General features: G+C 41.7%; 1 protein-coding gene across 1 annotated transcript; it reads right to left on the bottom strand.

Moving 5' to 3' along the window:
- Positions 1-6,609: 6,609 nt before the first annotated feature.
- Positions 6,610-15,834, bottom strand: LOC139461111 (serine/threonine-protein phosphatase 6 regulatory ankyrin repeat subunit B-like). Its single transcript, XM_071242646.1, has 4 exons — positions 14,747-15,834; positions 13,522-13,566; positions 12,480-12,977; positions 6,610-11,707 (listed from the first exon to the last, which is right to left on the bottom strand). Exons 1-4 carry the CDS (start codon positions 14,874-14,876, stop codon positions 7,518-7,520), a joined length of 4,863 nt encoding a protein of 1,620 aa, XP_071098747.1. The 5' UTR covers positions 14,877-15,834; the 3' UTR covers positions 6,610-7,517.
- Between the last annotated feature and the right edge of the window lies 1 nt (position 15,835).

Genomic DNA, 15,835 nt, shown 5'->3' with positions numbered 1-15,835 from the left:
GTTGACTGTCATTTCAGCTCCGTCGTGACGGGAAGCTCTAGCAGAATACAAACCTGTTGACTGTCATGTCAGCTCCGTTGTACAAACCTCGTGGAGTAACAAGGAAGTCACCCGCTGTGTTCATCAAATAAGTATTACTCTCAATCCACGTTGATTAAATAATCATTTTAATAACTGCATCCAAGTATCAATGAATGAGTTTGTGATAGTTTTAATGAAGGGATAGAGAGATTTATGTCTTGGGGGTTTCTGTGATGTATCCCAGGTCTCAGACGTTTTACCACTTCGGTGAAACCCACGAGCACGGGTATGGTGCTGACAAACCTAGAAACATAATCGGGGCGAACTGGGATTCCATCCCACAATCATAGGTTTCTGGCGTGCCCAAGGGACGCAACTCTGCACAGCGAATCGCGGCGCCTTAGATGACTGCCCTCTCATATTAATGATCAGTTGATGTTATTTAATTATTATAACCGTCACGATCCGGGGTAAAATAGGTCTTCAGCCAGCCTGCTTGTCGTAAAAGGCGACTATGATTGTCGTAAAAGGGGACTAACGGGATCGGGTGGACAGGCTCGCTGAATGGTGTGGATCGATGCTCATGATGTCAATCACTGGATTGTCTGGTCCAGACTCGATTATTGGTAGAATATAATGTAGGGGATACTTGGTAATAACTTAATTGTAAAGGATAATGTTTGTAATGTTTGCATGATATCCATGAACGAATTGGGACATTACAACCGGTAGTGAAGTATGACAGTAGATGTCAGGATTTCAAACGGTCTTGAAGGACGATAGGAGTAAGATGGGAAATTTCTTCATCGATTTACTTGTCTACTGTTCACCACTTTGTTTATTTGTTTGTTTGTAGTTTAACGTTGGACCCAGCCATTCTCAAACTATGTGACGGCGGTCCGTAAATAATCGACTCTGGACCAGACAATCCACTGTTTGATATTATGGGCATCGATCCAGGCAATTGGGATACGATGTCATGCATCAACCAAGTCAGCAAGCCTGACCACTCATCTCTTCAGTCACCTTTTACCACAAACATGGGTTGTTACAGACCCGGATCTTCGCGGGGGAGACAAGCCTGGGTTGAAGACCAATTCTAACCCTGATCTTCGCGGGGCAGACAAGCCTGGGTTGAAGACCAATTCTAACCCGGATCTTCGCGGGGGAGACAAGCATGGGTTGTAGACCAATTCTAACCCGGATCCTCACAGCGGAGACAAGCATGGGTTGTTAAAGACCAGTTCTAACCCTGATCTTCACGGGGGAGACAAGCATGGGTTGAAGACCAATTCTAACCCGAGATCTTCGCGGGGGAGACAAGCATGGGTTGAAGACCAGTTCTAACCCGGATCTTCGCGGGGGAGACAAGCCTGGGTTGAAGACCAATTGTAACCCGGATCTTCACGGTGGAGACAAGCATGGGTTGTTAAAGACCAATCCTAACCCGGATTTTCATGGCGGAGACAAGCCTGGGTTGAAGACCAATTCTAACCCGGATCTTCATGGCGGAGACAAGCATGGGTTGAAGACCAATTCTAACCCGGATCTTCGCGGGGGAGACAAGCATGGGTTGTTAAAGACCAATTCTAACTTGGATCTTCATGGCGGAGACAAGCCTCGGTTGAAGACCAATTCTAACCCGGATCTTCGCGGGGGAGACAAGCCTGGGTTGAAGACCAATTGTAACCCGGATCTTCACGGTGGAGACAAGCATGGGTTGTTAAAGACCAATCCTAACCCGGATTTTCATGGCGGAGACAAGCCTGGGTTGAAGACCAATTCTAACCCGGATCTTCATGGCGGAGACAAGCATGGGTTGAAGACCAATTCTAACCCGGATCTTCGCGGGGGAGACAAGCATGGGTTGTTAAAGACCAGTTCTAACTTGGATCTTGGCGGGGGAGTCAAGCATGGGTTGTTAAAGACCAATTCTAACTTGGATCTTCATGGGGGAGACAAGCCTGGGTTGAAGACCAATTCTAACCCGGATCTTCGCGGGGGAGACAAGCATGGGTTGTTAAAGACCAGTTCTAACTTGGATCTTGGCGGGGGAGTCAAGCATGGGTTGTTAAAGACCAATTCTAACTTGGATCTTCATGGGGGAGACAAGCCTCGGTTGAAGACCAATTCTAACCCGGATCTTCGCGGGGGAGACAAGCATGGGTTGTTAAAGACCAGTTCTAACTTGGATCTTGGCGGGGGAGTCAAGCATGGGTTGTTAAAGACCAATTCTAACTTGGATCTTCATGGCGGAGACAAGCCTGGGTTGAAGACCAATTCTAACTTGGATCTTCATGGGGGAGACAAGCCTGGGTTGAAGACCAATTCTAACCCGGATCTTCGCGGGGGAGACAAGCATTGGTTGTTAAAGAACAATTCTAACCCGGATCGCGGGGGAGACAAGCATGGGTTGTTAAAGACCAATTCTAACTTGGATCTTCATGGCGGAGTCAAGCATGGGTTGAAGACCAATTCTAACCCGAGTCTTCGCGGTGGAGACAAGCATGGGTTGTAAAAGACCAATTCTAACCCGTATCTTCATGGTGGAGACAAGCCTGGTTTGAAGACCAATTCTAACTTGGATCTTCATGGGGGAGACAAGCATCGGTTGTAAAAGACCAGTTGTAACCCGGATCGTCACGGGGGAAACAAACATGGGTTGTTGCAGATCAATTCAAACATGGATCTTTATGGGAGAGACAAGCATGGGTTGTTAAAGACCAATTCTAACACGGATCTTCGCGGGGGAGACAAGCATGGGTTGTTAAAGACCAGTTCTAACTTGGATCTTCGCGGGGGAGACAAGCATGGGCTGTGGAGGACCAATTCTAACCCGGATCTTCATGGCGGAGACAAGCCTGGGTTGAAGACCAATTCTAACTTGGATCTTCATGGGGGAGACAAGCCTGGGTTGAAGACCAATTCTAACTTGGATCTTCATGGCGGAGAAAAGCCTGGGTTGAAGACCAATTCTAACTTGGATCTTCATGGGGGAGACAGGCATTGGTTGTTGAAGACCAATTGTAACCCGGACCGTCACGGGGGAAACAAGGATGGGTTGTTGCAGATCAATTCAAACATGGATCTTTATGGGAGAGACAAGCATGGGTTGTTGAAGACCAATTGTAACCCGGATCTTCACGGGTCTTGTTCACAACTGGAAGTTGAAGTTATTGCAGTATATTTGTTCAAGTCTTTATTCAGTATTCAAGCTACAGCCTAGACAACATGTTTGTAATTTAATATTTAATAGAATCTACAATGTACAAACACATATACATACATATATGCTCATTAATGTGTGCAACGTTCTAACATGCTTGTTATGGCTGTAGAATGATGTAGAATGTTGTTTAACGCCGCACTCAGCAATATTCTAGCTATATGACGGCGGTCTATAAATAATCGAGTCTGGACCAGACAATCCAGTGATTAATATCATGAGCATCGATCCACGCAATTGGGATCGATGCCATGTATCCATCAAGTCAGCGAGCCAGACCACCCGATCCCGTTAGTCGCCTTTTACGATAAGCGTAGTCGCCTTTTACGGCAAGCATGGGTTGCTGAAGACCTATTCTACCCCAGATCTTCACGGGTCACATGCTTGTTGTATAAAAGTACATAACATGAATGATAATAAATAACATATGGCATAAAAACTTAATGCATGAATTACCTCCCTTGTCAACATGGTAATTGTCTCTAATCTGTGTACACTTTATGTGACATATATTATCTCTGACGCCAATGCGGATTTAAAAGTTTATATAACTTTCCAGTTTGCTGCTATTGTGTACATTATCAGAACATGTCTGCCTCCATCCTCCCGAGTCAAGGGAGTTAACTGACTTTAAAAGTCCAGTTTCCACCCTTGCCGAACTAGGCTGGAATTCCTGGGCTCGATCGTAGCGCCACCAGTGGCCATTGCGAGTTATGTCCTTTCCATGCCTCTCCTATTGACCAATCAGATTCAACCTCTCGTATCGTAAACGAATCTTACATCGCGAAGTGCATCAAATCACGTGAGCACCTTGATGAAAAACAGGAAAAGATTTAGAAAATATCTGTTGACAACGAGTTAGCGGTGCACATGCTTTGCAAATCCTGCAGTCGACCGAAATCTGCATGACACTTTACGAACAGGATTTCGAGTTCGGTGCCCGATTTTGATTGGACTATGCATAGACTCGTTAGTCCAGCCAAAATGTAACTCCGTAATACCAGCCTAGTTCGGCAAGGGTGGAAACTGGACTTCTATAGTCAGTTAACTCACTTGCCTCGGGAAGATGGTCTTCCTAAAACAATGTACCATTCTCTGTGTTACGATAGAGATGACACATGGTTGATTGCCCACACTTTGCTCTTTCAAAGCCAAACGAAAGCAACAATGTGTCACACATGTCACAGTGACCCATGTCGTTCTGCTGGATTCATCTCACTGGTATAAGGGCGGTCGGGTAGCCTAGTGGTTAAAGCGTTCGCTCGTCACGCCGAAGACACGGGTTCGATTCCCGACATGGGTACAATGTGTGAAGCCCATTTCTGGTGTCCCCCGCCGTGATATTGCTGGAATATTGCTAAAAGCGGCGTAAAACCATACTCACTCACTCACTCACTCACTGGTATAACATTAGATAACAGGGTATATTGGTATCTACAACTTGGTATATATAACATTTTCAGCCAGTATTATACCACATTAAACATGTAGGTAACACTGATGGGATGTCCACCCAATTCACCATAAACAGCTGCATTGTTTCTTCTTGGGTAGACAGACAATAATTGTTAAGGGAACTTAATGTGTACACTTTCAAATCATCCATTACAAATGGCTGGCACCATCAATCTGTCAAACAAACACAGATAATCTTTATATATTAATGCTCATAGTATATACACATTTGAGAAAAATAAGTCAAGGTGTTTTCAGCTTGAGGGTTTAAAGCATTTCTAGCCAAACCTCATGATAGCTTTGTCTTGTATGCTGGTACAATTTAAACTTTTCAACTTTTTTCAGTTTGTTTGACTTCTTCTTCTTAAATACAATAATCTTTGTCTTGTCTAAATTTACATTCATACCATAATTTCCTCAAAAGCTTGCTACACAGTCAATCTGAAATTATCTGAATGTATTAGATTAACAAGATCGTGAAAGAACAAAGTAAAAAGTGTGGGCCTGATTATACAACCTTGCCTTGTACCCACTGTACAATAAAAGTATAATTAAAACGGATAATGTCAATCAGTCCACTTGTACATCTACTTTTAGTTGACTGTACAGTAAACTACGGTTATAACGAACTCAAATTGACAACTAAGTTTAGTTATAACCGTAGTTCGTTTTAAGCATATATACAGCATCTATACAGCAAATGGCCGGGACCGAAAAAAATATGTTCGTAATATCCGTCAGTTCGTTTTAAGCGTGTTCGTTATAACCGTATTTTACTGTACACGGATGAAAAACCCCAAATACTTGCCATCTGTGCCGTTTTGAAGAACTAGACAGTTTAATAGGTGATGATGTACGTTTTCTAAAGCCTTAGAAACATCGATGAAGAAATAAGAGCAACGAACTTTTGATTTTGCCAAATACTTTCGAACTGAGGATTGAATTCTTGAAAATTATCTGTGGTATTTTTAGATTTTCTATACCCAGCCTGCTTTTTTATAACTTGTTTTCTACATCACACTAATGACTGATTCTGTTTCACACTTTGGTGAATGTGTATCCAAAAACTGATATCAGTGAGTTGACTCTGGAGTTATGTGGTGCAGTCTTACATGATTTACTATGGAGTAGATTCTGCCCATGCCAAAGGAAACACCCTCAGGGAGAATGTAGGCAAAACACTAATTGTCTTGGCTGTAAACACACCTTCACTCTACTTGACAATAAAACATACTCTATCTAATAAATATTCATATATACTTTCTGCTATATTTGAATTGGATTTTACTTTCTGCACATGTCCAGCAGAAACTGGACCGATGCCATCATAATTAATTGAAACACCACAATGTCAGTAACCAGGTACCATACCTGAAAACTCATTTTGTGATCAGGTAAAACCCTAAAATCCAGTAATATCAAAGTTTTTAAATAGGCATGAAAATTCAATATTTATAGGTTTTCTGATCCTACAAACGTTCCAATATAATATGTACGGTTTAGTCATGAGGCCTTAACACAGAATAAACATGTATGCTTTAAGATAAGTTAGACGTACCTGGGAATCTCTCCTTCCCAGGAATCCACACTGAATAAAACGTTTTGTTAAATATTCAATCTAAGTGGGAATACTATAAACATTTCATGTCAGGTTTACTCTAATAAGAAAGGGTGGGAGAGAGAGAGAGGAAGGGAGAGAGAGAGAGAGAGGGGGGGGGGAGGTAGATGGTGAGGGAGGGAGATTGAGAAGGAGAGGGAGAGAGATAGAAAGAGAATGAGGGAGGTAGTAGGGAGAGGGAGAGAGAGAGGGGGTAGGATGGAGAGGGAGAGAGAGAGGGGGGTAGGATGGAGAGGGAGAGAGAGAGGTGGGACGGATAGGGTTAGAGAGATAGAGAGGGATAGAGAGATAGATAGAGGAGAAGAAAGAGAGAGGGAGAGAGAGAGAGAAAGAAGGAGGAATGAGTTATATCAAGCACAATATTAATGTTTCACGCGAATAAAATCCATTCTGTACAATACACAACATCAGGTAGTTGGGTTCACGTACACACAGAGTTAGGCTAAACATTATATTCTATACACAACGCACCATAGAAGAGTTGACACATACAAATGATATATTGTCATGTACAATACGACATATGAAATTAGTGTTGAAACACCAAGAAACTCAATTTACATGTGCAAATAGCAACGTCTGTCTATAATATGTGCCTGGCTATGTATTTTGCAATATGTTCATCAGATAAAAATAACATATTTCTATACAGGGGCATGGGTGACTGGTGACCCAGTCGTCACTCGTTCAATATTAAGGGCTAGGCCTCATTTTAAATATAAAAAATAACTGTACAAAAAAAGAGTTATGTTATTTGAACAGAGGTGCATTCAAGATTTGAAAAATAATAACGCACCTCGAATCTGCAATGAACGGCTCTGACCTCGTGTTTGTCCGATGTTTGTTTCCATCACCAAAGGCCTAATGATACAGCTGCTATTTTAACCTCAGTATAAATACATGTACATGTATATGCGACAAAATCCTTTCCATAATAATAAGGATTGCTGCCAAAAGCAGACTCCTTGGTAATGTCCAACTATATGTTAAGCACATGTTTATGAATCACTCTCCAATGGTGATGTTACCAGGTGTTTGGAAACAACACAACAAAAGTTGAGGGGCAGTGGGTAGTGGTTCTGATATTCGTCCGTCACTCCAAAGGCCCTGGTTAACGTCATCAGGTTTCAGTGGGGTGAAGTTCATTTCTGGAGTCCCCAATCTTGATATTGCTGACATAGGTAGCGTCAGATTCTCTCACGCCACACTTTCATCCTCGTTATTGTTTGACATGGCACCGTAACTCTCCAGGACGCCAATGACTGTCTCATCATTGAGGTGTTTTGCTATGTCAAGTGGTGTCCTCCCACACCATCCACAACTATTGATGTCAACTACATTGCATGAAACAATGTACCTCACAATCTCTGCATTGCCTCCAATACAAGCCACGTGAAGTATCGTCTCACCATAACCATCCTTGACTGCGAGGTCGCAACCTCCACTCACAAGCAAGTCAAAGATGTTGCTGTGTCCATTCTGGGCTGCCAACATCACCGGTGTCCTCCCAAGGTGATCACTGCTGTCAATGTCCACAATTTGATGTGACACAACGTACTCTAGGATGTCTAAATGACCTCCTACACATGCCAAGTGGAGGATGTTTCCACCGCTATCACATTGTACATTCAGATCACATTTGTTCCTTACAAGACAGTCGAATACACTTTTTTGTCCCTTCTCTGCTGCCCACATTACTGGTGTTCTCTGAAGTGTATTTCTACTATTGATATTCACAATGTTATGTGACACAATGTACTCTATGATGTCTACATTGCCACCATAACATGCCTTATGAAGGATAGTGTCACATTTATCATCTGAGACAGTAGGGTCACACCCTTTGTACATAAGGAGGTCGAATACCCTTTTGTGTCCCATCTCAGCTGCCAACAAAACTGGGGTCTTCCTATTTTGCCCTCGACAGTTGATATCAAGTATGTCCTGACCAATGATATCCTCTACAATCTCAACATGTCCTTCACGGCATGCCATATGAAGAATGTTGTCACCAAACAGGTCCTCTAGTGTCATATCGCAATTTATACTCACAAGATGGTCCAACAAGTTCCTGTGTCCCATTTCCACTGTCAACATCACTGGAGTCCGAGCCAGCTCATCTCTACTGTTGATGTCTATTTTATTGTCTGAGAGAAGGTATTCTACAATATCTATACTGCCACCTGAAAAAGCCTTGTGGAGGATGTTGTTACGAGTGATGGCCTCTTCTGTCAAGTCAACCCCGTTTTCCACAAGGACCTCAAATGTTTTCTTGTGGCCCCTCTTTGCTGCTAATGTGACTGGGGTTTCGAAATTGTGCCCTCTGCTGTTTATGCTTACTTTATTGTGAAGGACGATGCATCTTACAATATCTGCATTGCCTCCAATGCAAGCATAGTGAAGGACATTGTTTTTGTCAACATCCATGTCAGATATATTCGACCAGTTAAGCAAACGATGAAACATGTCAGCATCCCCTCTCTCTGCTGCCCACATTAGCGCTGTTTTCCCACGTTTATCACCTTCAAAAGTACCTGTTTTCTTTAGGGATAATTGATGATCTGCAAGTTCGCGATTTCCTGTCTTAGCAGCAACAAGTACAACATCATTTCCATCATTATCCCGTATGTCTACATCAGATCCAGCAGAGATCAGGTGTTGACAGATGTCTGTGTGTTGGCTATAAGCTGCCACCAACAGGGGAGTTCTGCTGTTACTGTTCACAGCATTGATGTTAACGATGTGAAATGGCAAGATATCTTCCACCAAAGCCAGGTTTCCCCCCTTAGACGCAAGATGTAACAGTGTGTTCTTATCTTTGTCCACAACTGATATATCTCCTCCTTTGTCTAAAAATGATTCAAATATTTGTTTATGCCCCTTTTCAGCAGAATATGACAATGGCGTTTTTCCACAAATGTTTTCCTCGTTAACGTCATTTTCCCTCAGTGTGCGTATAATACCCACGTTGCCCCCTTGGCTTGCAAAATGGAGGATTCCACTTGACTGTTGATCTTTTATGGACAAGTCACAGTTTTTGCCAACAAGAAAGTCAAACATGCGATGATGCCCCGCGGCCGCTGCCAACATTACCGGTGTCCTTCCCTTGGCATCTCTGGTGTTGATGTCAACCTTTCCCTTTGATAACAGGAAGGCTGCAAGGTCCATGTTGCCTGTATCTGCCGCTGTATGAAGCAGACTCATTCCACACTTATCCACAAGTAACATACTCGATCCTTTTTTCTCTAGACATGTGCTAAGTGGCGGTGCAACATTTATATCGTGTGTTATCTTGAACCTGTTGCCATGCTCCCGTGATTGGAGAAATTCTGTCAAATCTTTAGAGTTGTCTATGTGCCCGCAGACTAATATCTCTGTCATACTGAAATGTTCAGGGGATATGTGACAGCCCTTCGAGAGAAGTAATTGAAATACATCTCTGTGACCTTTGAAAGCTGCTATCATCAAAGGAGTCTTTCCATACTGTCCAACAGTGTCTATATCAAACAATGAACTGGAAATGATATGGTTAACAATTACTAGGCAACCACCCTCACATGCCAAATGTAAAATAGTATTGCCGTAATCATCAACACCAGTCAGATCACACTTTTTGTCATTGGTCACATACTGGTACAAATGACCATTACCATGGTGAGCTACCATCATGACTGTCGTGCGTGAATCTTTGCCTTTTGTGTTCCATTCATCACCAAGATGTGGTAAAAGTACTTGAGCAAGCTCGGTATATCCATTCACACATGCCAAATGAAGAGCTGTGTTGTTAGCGTTGTTTCTCATCAGTGGATCTACACCAGCATCCAGTAAGACCTTCACAATGGGCTTCACGTTCCCAATCACAGCTAGCATAAGAAGAGAGTTGCCATCAGAATCAGTGAAGCTCAGTTGATTGTTTTGATCAAGCATATTCTGCCATAGATACAGGAACAACTTTGTGTGGTTCAGTCTTAGGAAAGAGGTGAGTGCTTCAGTGACATGAACCTGTGACAGTTCCTGTTTCTGTAACACTTTCTTACACAGGTAATCATTGCCTGACTGTAGGACCCAGTACAAGAAACTATGTGTGGTAGCAGGATGCTGATTTGCTTCTCGTAAGTCTAATACCTCCTTAAGATCTTTTCCAAGTCCGATAAAGAACCTGTCTATGTTATCCTCCCTGGTAAGAACCGGATGGGAGAATGTATACATGAATTTCCCTCTCCTAACACGGTCAATCAACTGTGCAAGGAGCTTGTCGTTGTTTGTTCTGGAGATAAAAATAGTCCCTGTATTTGAAGATTCCAGATCATCACCTTCAAAAAAGGCTATGCAGTGTTTCCACAGAAACCCAGGGAAGTCTGCATCAGCAAAATATACACACACATCGTATGTCAATGGATCATTGAAACATACTGTGTCGCCCTCTTGGTATAGGTAGGTCATATTTAGTTTGTGTATAATGTCAGGTAGGTGACGTTTGGCAACTTTAGGAAATAGCGTGCCTACTGCCCTCAGTGCCTTGAAGTCGACAGCTTCAAAATCATATTCACAGCCTTTAGAACCACCACGAAAACAATCATCATTATCGCCAGCCTTATATAGATTATCCCCTCTCAGCGCATGAGTGTACGCTTCGTCCTCAGAATCAGGAACAGGATCAGGATCATCAGGATCATCATCAGTATCATCATCAGGATCAGATTCTTGATGGCTGGTAAGGTTAACCTTGTTTCCAGATATCAGAACATACATTATTCCAGCAGAATAGTTTTGATTCGCAAATAGTTTTTCAACTTCCGTGATGAAGTATGAATGGGGGCTTGTAAAATATGTGACAGGATCAGCCATAGGTCTGGCCTTCCAAAACTGCTTCATCACCTTTGGGAAACCAACGTAGCATGGATCCAGCTGTGCAATTATCTCATCTCGTGTTTCTGATGGAATGTCTGTCTGCATTTGCATCATTCGAGAATATTCTTCTTTTGTTTTCTCCCAGTTCATGTTACGTATTTCTGTAATGTTCACTGTGATTTCGTTTGCTTCAAACAGAAACGGTACCCAGCGTCTTTCCTCTTTATCGCGTTCTTCTATAACAACTAGATGCACGTTCTTTCTGTTACGTGGGAATTTCCCACGTGTGTAGCGAAAGTTATCATCCAGCACCACAAGTGTTGGTTTGGTCGCCTGAAGTACCTCCAGATTGAAGTCCTCCTGTCTGCTGTATGTGACAGTGTTGTAACCTTCTTGTTGATAGTCATAACACAGTTTTTGTCCAATTGTGGTTTTACCTTCTCCGTGGCCACCAGTCAGTATAACAAGGCCGTTTTGTTGCAGTTTTGTCCGGACTTCGTTGTAGGCAGCCGTCTCCACAAATAAATCAGTCCACTCTGAAACGACCAATGTAGTTATATAACCTTGTTGTGTTTATCATTTAACAATTACAGTCAAAACCTGTTGTGTCTAACTTTTATATGTCGAACTTGCGATTGTAAAAGTAAAAGTTTGGTCCCTGCATATTCCATTTTTATTCATAATTATTGGTTGTATTGAACCTTGGATAACTCGAAGTATTACGTATATCACTTCAACTTTGACACAACGGTGTTTGGCAGTATTTCATTCAATGGAGAGCGTTTTTAGAAAAGTTGACCAGTTCCTCGTGTATATTGTTATAACTACAGTGTGGATGGAGTTAATGTGTCAGACAATGATTAGCTTAGTAAGACTTGGCTATTTTTGCCAGTCGGGATATAAATAGAATGATGACGATTGCATCTTTTAAGAACATTCTTCCAACACATTCTAAGTGGTTCTTATTTTCTTAAAAGGTTGTGGCTTGTTTTGAATCCTGTCATTTGACTATGACACTACTATGTTCTTATAACCAACTATGTGGGTTTCAACGAAGTGGTTGATACTTGCATCACTACGGGGTATACACCAGGATATAACTGGAATACTTAACTGAATATAGTCAATTGACTATGACACTACTATGTTCTTATAACCAACTACGTGGGTTTCACCGAAGTGGTTTATACTTGTATCACTACGGGGTATACACCAGGATATAACTGAAATACTTAACTGAATATGCTCCCCGACTGTTACTACATAAAGTAAAAGAACTTTGGAAAGCAACAAATGAAAACTGCTCACCTCTCTGCCTCTCCGATAATTGCTGATTGAGCATCATTTCGAAAAACATCTCCCTGGTGTCATCCAGTAGCTCTGCATCGTATTGAAGAGAATTGTAGAGGGTATACTTCTCAACATTTAACTCAAGGCATTTGAGAGTTTTATGAAACGTTTCACTGTACTTCCACTCGTCAGGTCTTATGACGCCATGAACAAGATGGAAGTTGGTGCCATGTTCCCTTCTTACTGTGCATGTGAGAGTCTGGGCAAGGGTGGAGTTGTAGTGTAAGGCGTCAGTAGTGTCACTTTCTACGAACGTTAGCACTTGAATCATGTTATCTTTTGTAAACACATAAGCATCACAGATGACGCTGTCTGGAGCTGGCACCTCTTCCTCCGGCATCAGGAAAGTCAGCAGTGGAGAGTTCACGTAGATATACTCTGTCGCGGGAATTGATTTGATCGCACGAAGAATGTCTTTCTTCAGGTACAGCTCTACATCTTTGGGATAAATGACACCTTCAACAAACAAAATGTCCAAAAGCTAGATACACGTTAAAAACGTTGCTAGGTAGAAGACAGTCAGTCCCCGGATGTGACATACGCATTAATATGGTGCATGTACTATCGCCTATGATACCCTTTTCACAAACATCACCATCGAATAACCATTTCCTCAAACATGGGTGTATGCCTCAAATTTAGTATACGTCGGTTTGAAGAATTGTGTGATGTAAAATAGTTTACACGCATGACACACACCATGCTAGATATTTATGTTATCTGTGTGCGCTATTATGATGGCCTTTACATATCCTATCCCCTGCACATGCTTGCTGTAAAGGTCGACAAACGGGATCGGGTGGTCAGGCTCGATGATTTGGTTGATGCATGTCATCGTATCCCAATGGCGTAGATCGATGCTCATAATATGAATCACTGGATTGTCTGGTCCAGACTCTATTATTTACAGACCGTCGTCATATAGCTAGGATATTGCTGAGTGTGGCGTTAAACAACAAGCAAACAAACTTGCTACAAGGTACACAACTAATAGACTTACCCTTTTCAACATCACAGCAATAAAGATATGCCAAAAAGGAGAAGTCTGAAATAGAAAATACGTTAATGTTTTATCACATCATAAAGTTAAATGATCATAAAAAATTACCATCATCTTGACTTACTCGAGCCTCCTATAAAACAAGCATTGCAGTTAACCAACTTCAATTAGATGATTGACGTGTGGAGAATATTTCCAGAGGTGGCGCATCACCAACAAAATATATGACTGATGCAATTTCCTATTGTGAGTTTTACAATGTGTTCCTGTTGTATTTCAGGTTCACAATTGACTTGCCTTTTCGTGTATTTGTGACAGGTTCCACTGGTGGGATAGAATATGCTCACTTCTTCGAGAAAATCTTGTATCATTACTATTTGATAGTGATTGATTGATATTGCTCATGATAGAGTTGGAATCGTACAATCGGTTTTTGGCAGAGATTTGTTGTGAATACGGAAAGGGTTTTGTTGCTTATAATTACCTAAAATGTAACTTTGATCTAGAACTTGACGTTTCAAGAGCACCTACTTATGTTCCATTCAGTTTTGTTCCTGAGATATCAATAAGAAATATCCAAATAAAATGGCCATGACCCATAGGATGGCCAACAGTAGGCCCAAGAGAGGGTAAACGCCTACCAAATAGATGACGGGTGAAAAATATATGATTTTATATTATAGCTTCATATATAATAGGCTGGTTCAATTAAAGGTGGTTATTGAGATTTGAAACCTCTCATTGACAAATCAGAAGGTTTGTTTTCCAAATTTAGATGAAAATAGGATTTCACTTACAAATAAGACATATTTATTGATAATTGGCATGTTGGCATTACAATGATTTGTGCAAACTCATTACAAACCGTCACTTGTGCCATAACTGAAAACTATTGTTTATCTTGTTGTGTCAGAACACATTTATTCATCAATTACCATAACAAGCTTTCTCGTAATTTTCGGGGTGAGGGAGAGGGTATTGTTCTTGGAGATGTGATATTTTCCATCACGGCACCAGAAGATATTTTTTTCTGTAATAAGGGGGAATCAGACAATTTCTCTTATTTTTGAATCACATTTTGTTCGGACATTCAGTAGAGTTTAACTTCATACATCTGTTGCAAAAGCTCTTTCCAGAACAGAATACCACACGCATACAGGCACGCACACACGCACGCACACACGCACGCGCATACTGGCATACTGTATAATGATCAGCCCCTTACCACTGAACTCCAAGGGTCTTCTCGTCGGTGAATGCTTTCCTCTGTACTTGCTGTTAGAGCACTCGACAATATCGTCAGAGCTGTAGCTGCTAGATAGATCTGCGTCATCACTTTCAACAGATGAATCCATGCTGATCAAAACTGTTCTTCACCTGAAGGTGAGCTTTAGTGGTGGAAATGTTCACTCCTCAGGTCGAGAGCTGAGTTCAATTTCTCAAAGATTTACAATGTGTGAAGCCCATACCTGTTGCCCCCTGAAATATTGCTTAATGTGGCGTATACCGATACCCCCGCCTTCACTCTTCAGCTGACTTTGTGTTAATTCCTTTCCATGGAGGCAGTTTTTGGATTCTCCTCCACCACTTTTGTCTGTCCATCCTGCGAATACGTCCTTGGAATATTTCATAGGTACGAGGCCCTTCCTTATCATTGAACACTAAACCACTAAAATATCCAACAGCCACTTCTAGAATATATCTGGTAGGTGATTTGGGAATATTGTATGTTTCAATCTTTATCAGATTAGGTGGGAGATCACCAAACTCCCCACTGCAGTGTAAGACGCACACATTTTTCTGGATCGTATCCAAAATCTCCTTCTTGAAGTTTTCAGGATTATCAATCTCAAAACCTATTTTTTCGATAACCTTCTTCTTGTAGCATTCCTCTGTTTTCCATCGTTCGGCTAGTCCAACATAATAAGACCCACCTCCATCAACTTTCGACAAGGACGTCAAGTTATCCTTCAGCTTCAGATCATCCCAAATGTATTCCACTAAATCTGATTTGTCCCGTTTGTCTGGCAAAGACTTCACCTCAATATTCCGACACTCGTGATTGTACGAGTCAGGATCTCTTAATGTGGCTTCAACTGTCTTTCTATCTTGACTATATGCGAGTATAGAGACAATATTACAAGTAGATGCATTTAACTTTTCAAAATCATTACAAATCTTGGTGTTGAAGTTAACAGTGGAGATACAGCAGGTGTTTTCAACAGTAATTAGTAATACATCTGGAAACTGTTTGAATCCATTTAGATCATATAGCCATGTGCAAACATAACTATCAGTATATGACTTTCCACAC

This window comes from Haliotis cracherodii, unplaced genomic scaffold (genome assembly GCF_022045235.1).
Source record: "Haliotis cracherodii isolate W230 unplaced genomic scaffold, xgHalCrac1.p SCAF_14, whole genome shotgun sequence".
NCBI lineage: Eukaryota > Metazoa > Mollusca > Gastropoda > Lepetellida > Haliotidae > Haliotis > Haliotis cracherodii.
The sequence above is the reverse complement of the archived record's forward strand: the minus strand, read 5'-3'. Positions and strand labels throughout refer to the sequence as shown.

Excerpts from the sequence above, each read along its gene's own strand:
- LOC139461111 (XM_071242646.1), bottom strand. The coding sequence starts at position 14,876 with ATGGATTCATCTGTTGAAAGTGATGACGCAGATCTATCTAGCAGCTAC. Across the intron at positions 13,567-14,746 it reads AAGACCCTTGGAGTTCAGTG|ACTTCTCCTTTTTGGCATAT; the intron begins GTAAGGGGCTGA and ends TTTCTATTTCAG. Across the intron at positions 11,708-12,479 it reads ATTATCGGAGAGGCAGAGAG|AGTGGACTGATTTATTTGTG; the intron begins GTGAGCAGTTTT and ends TGGTCGTTTCAG.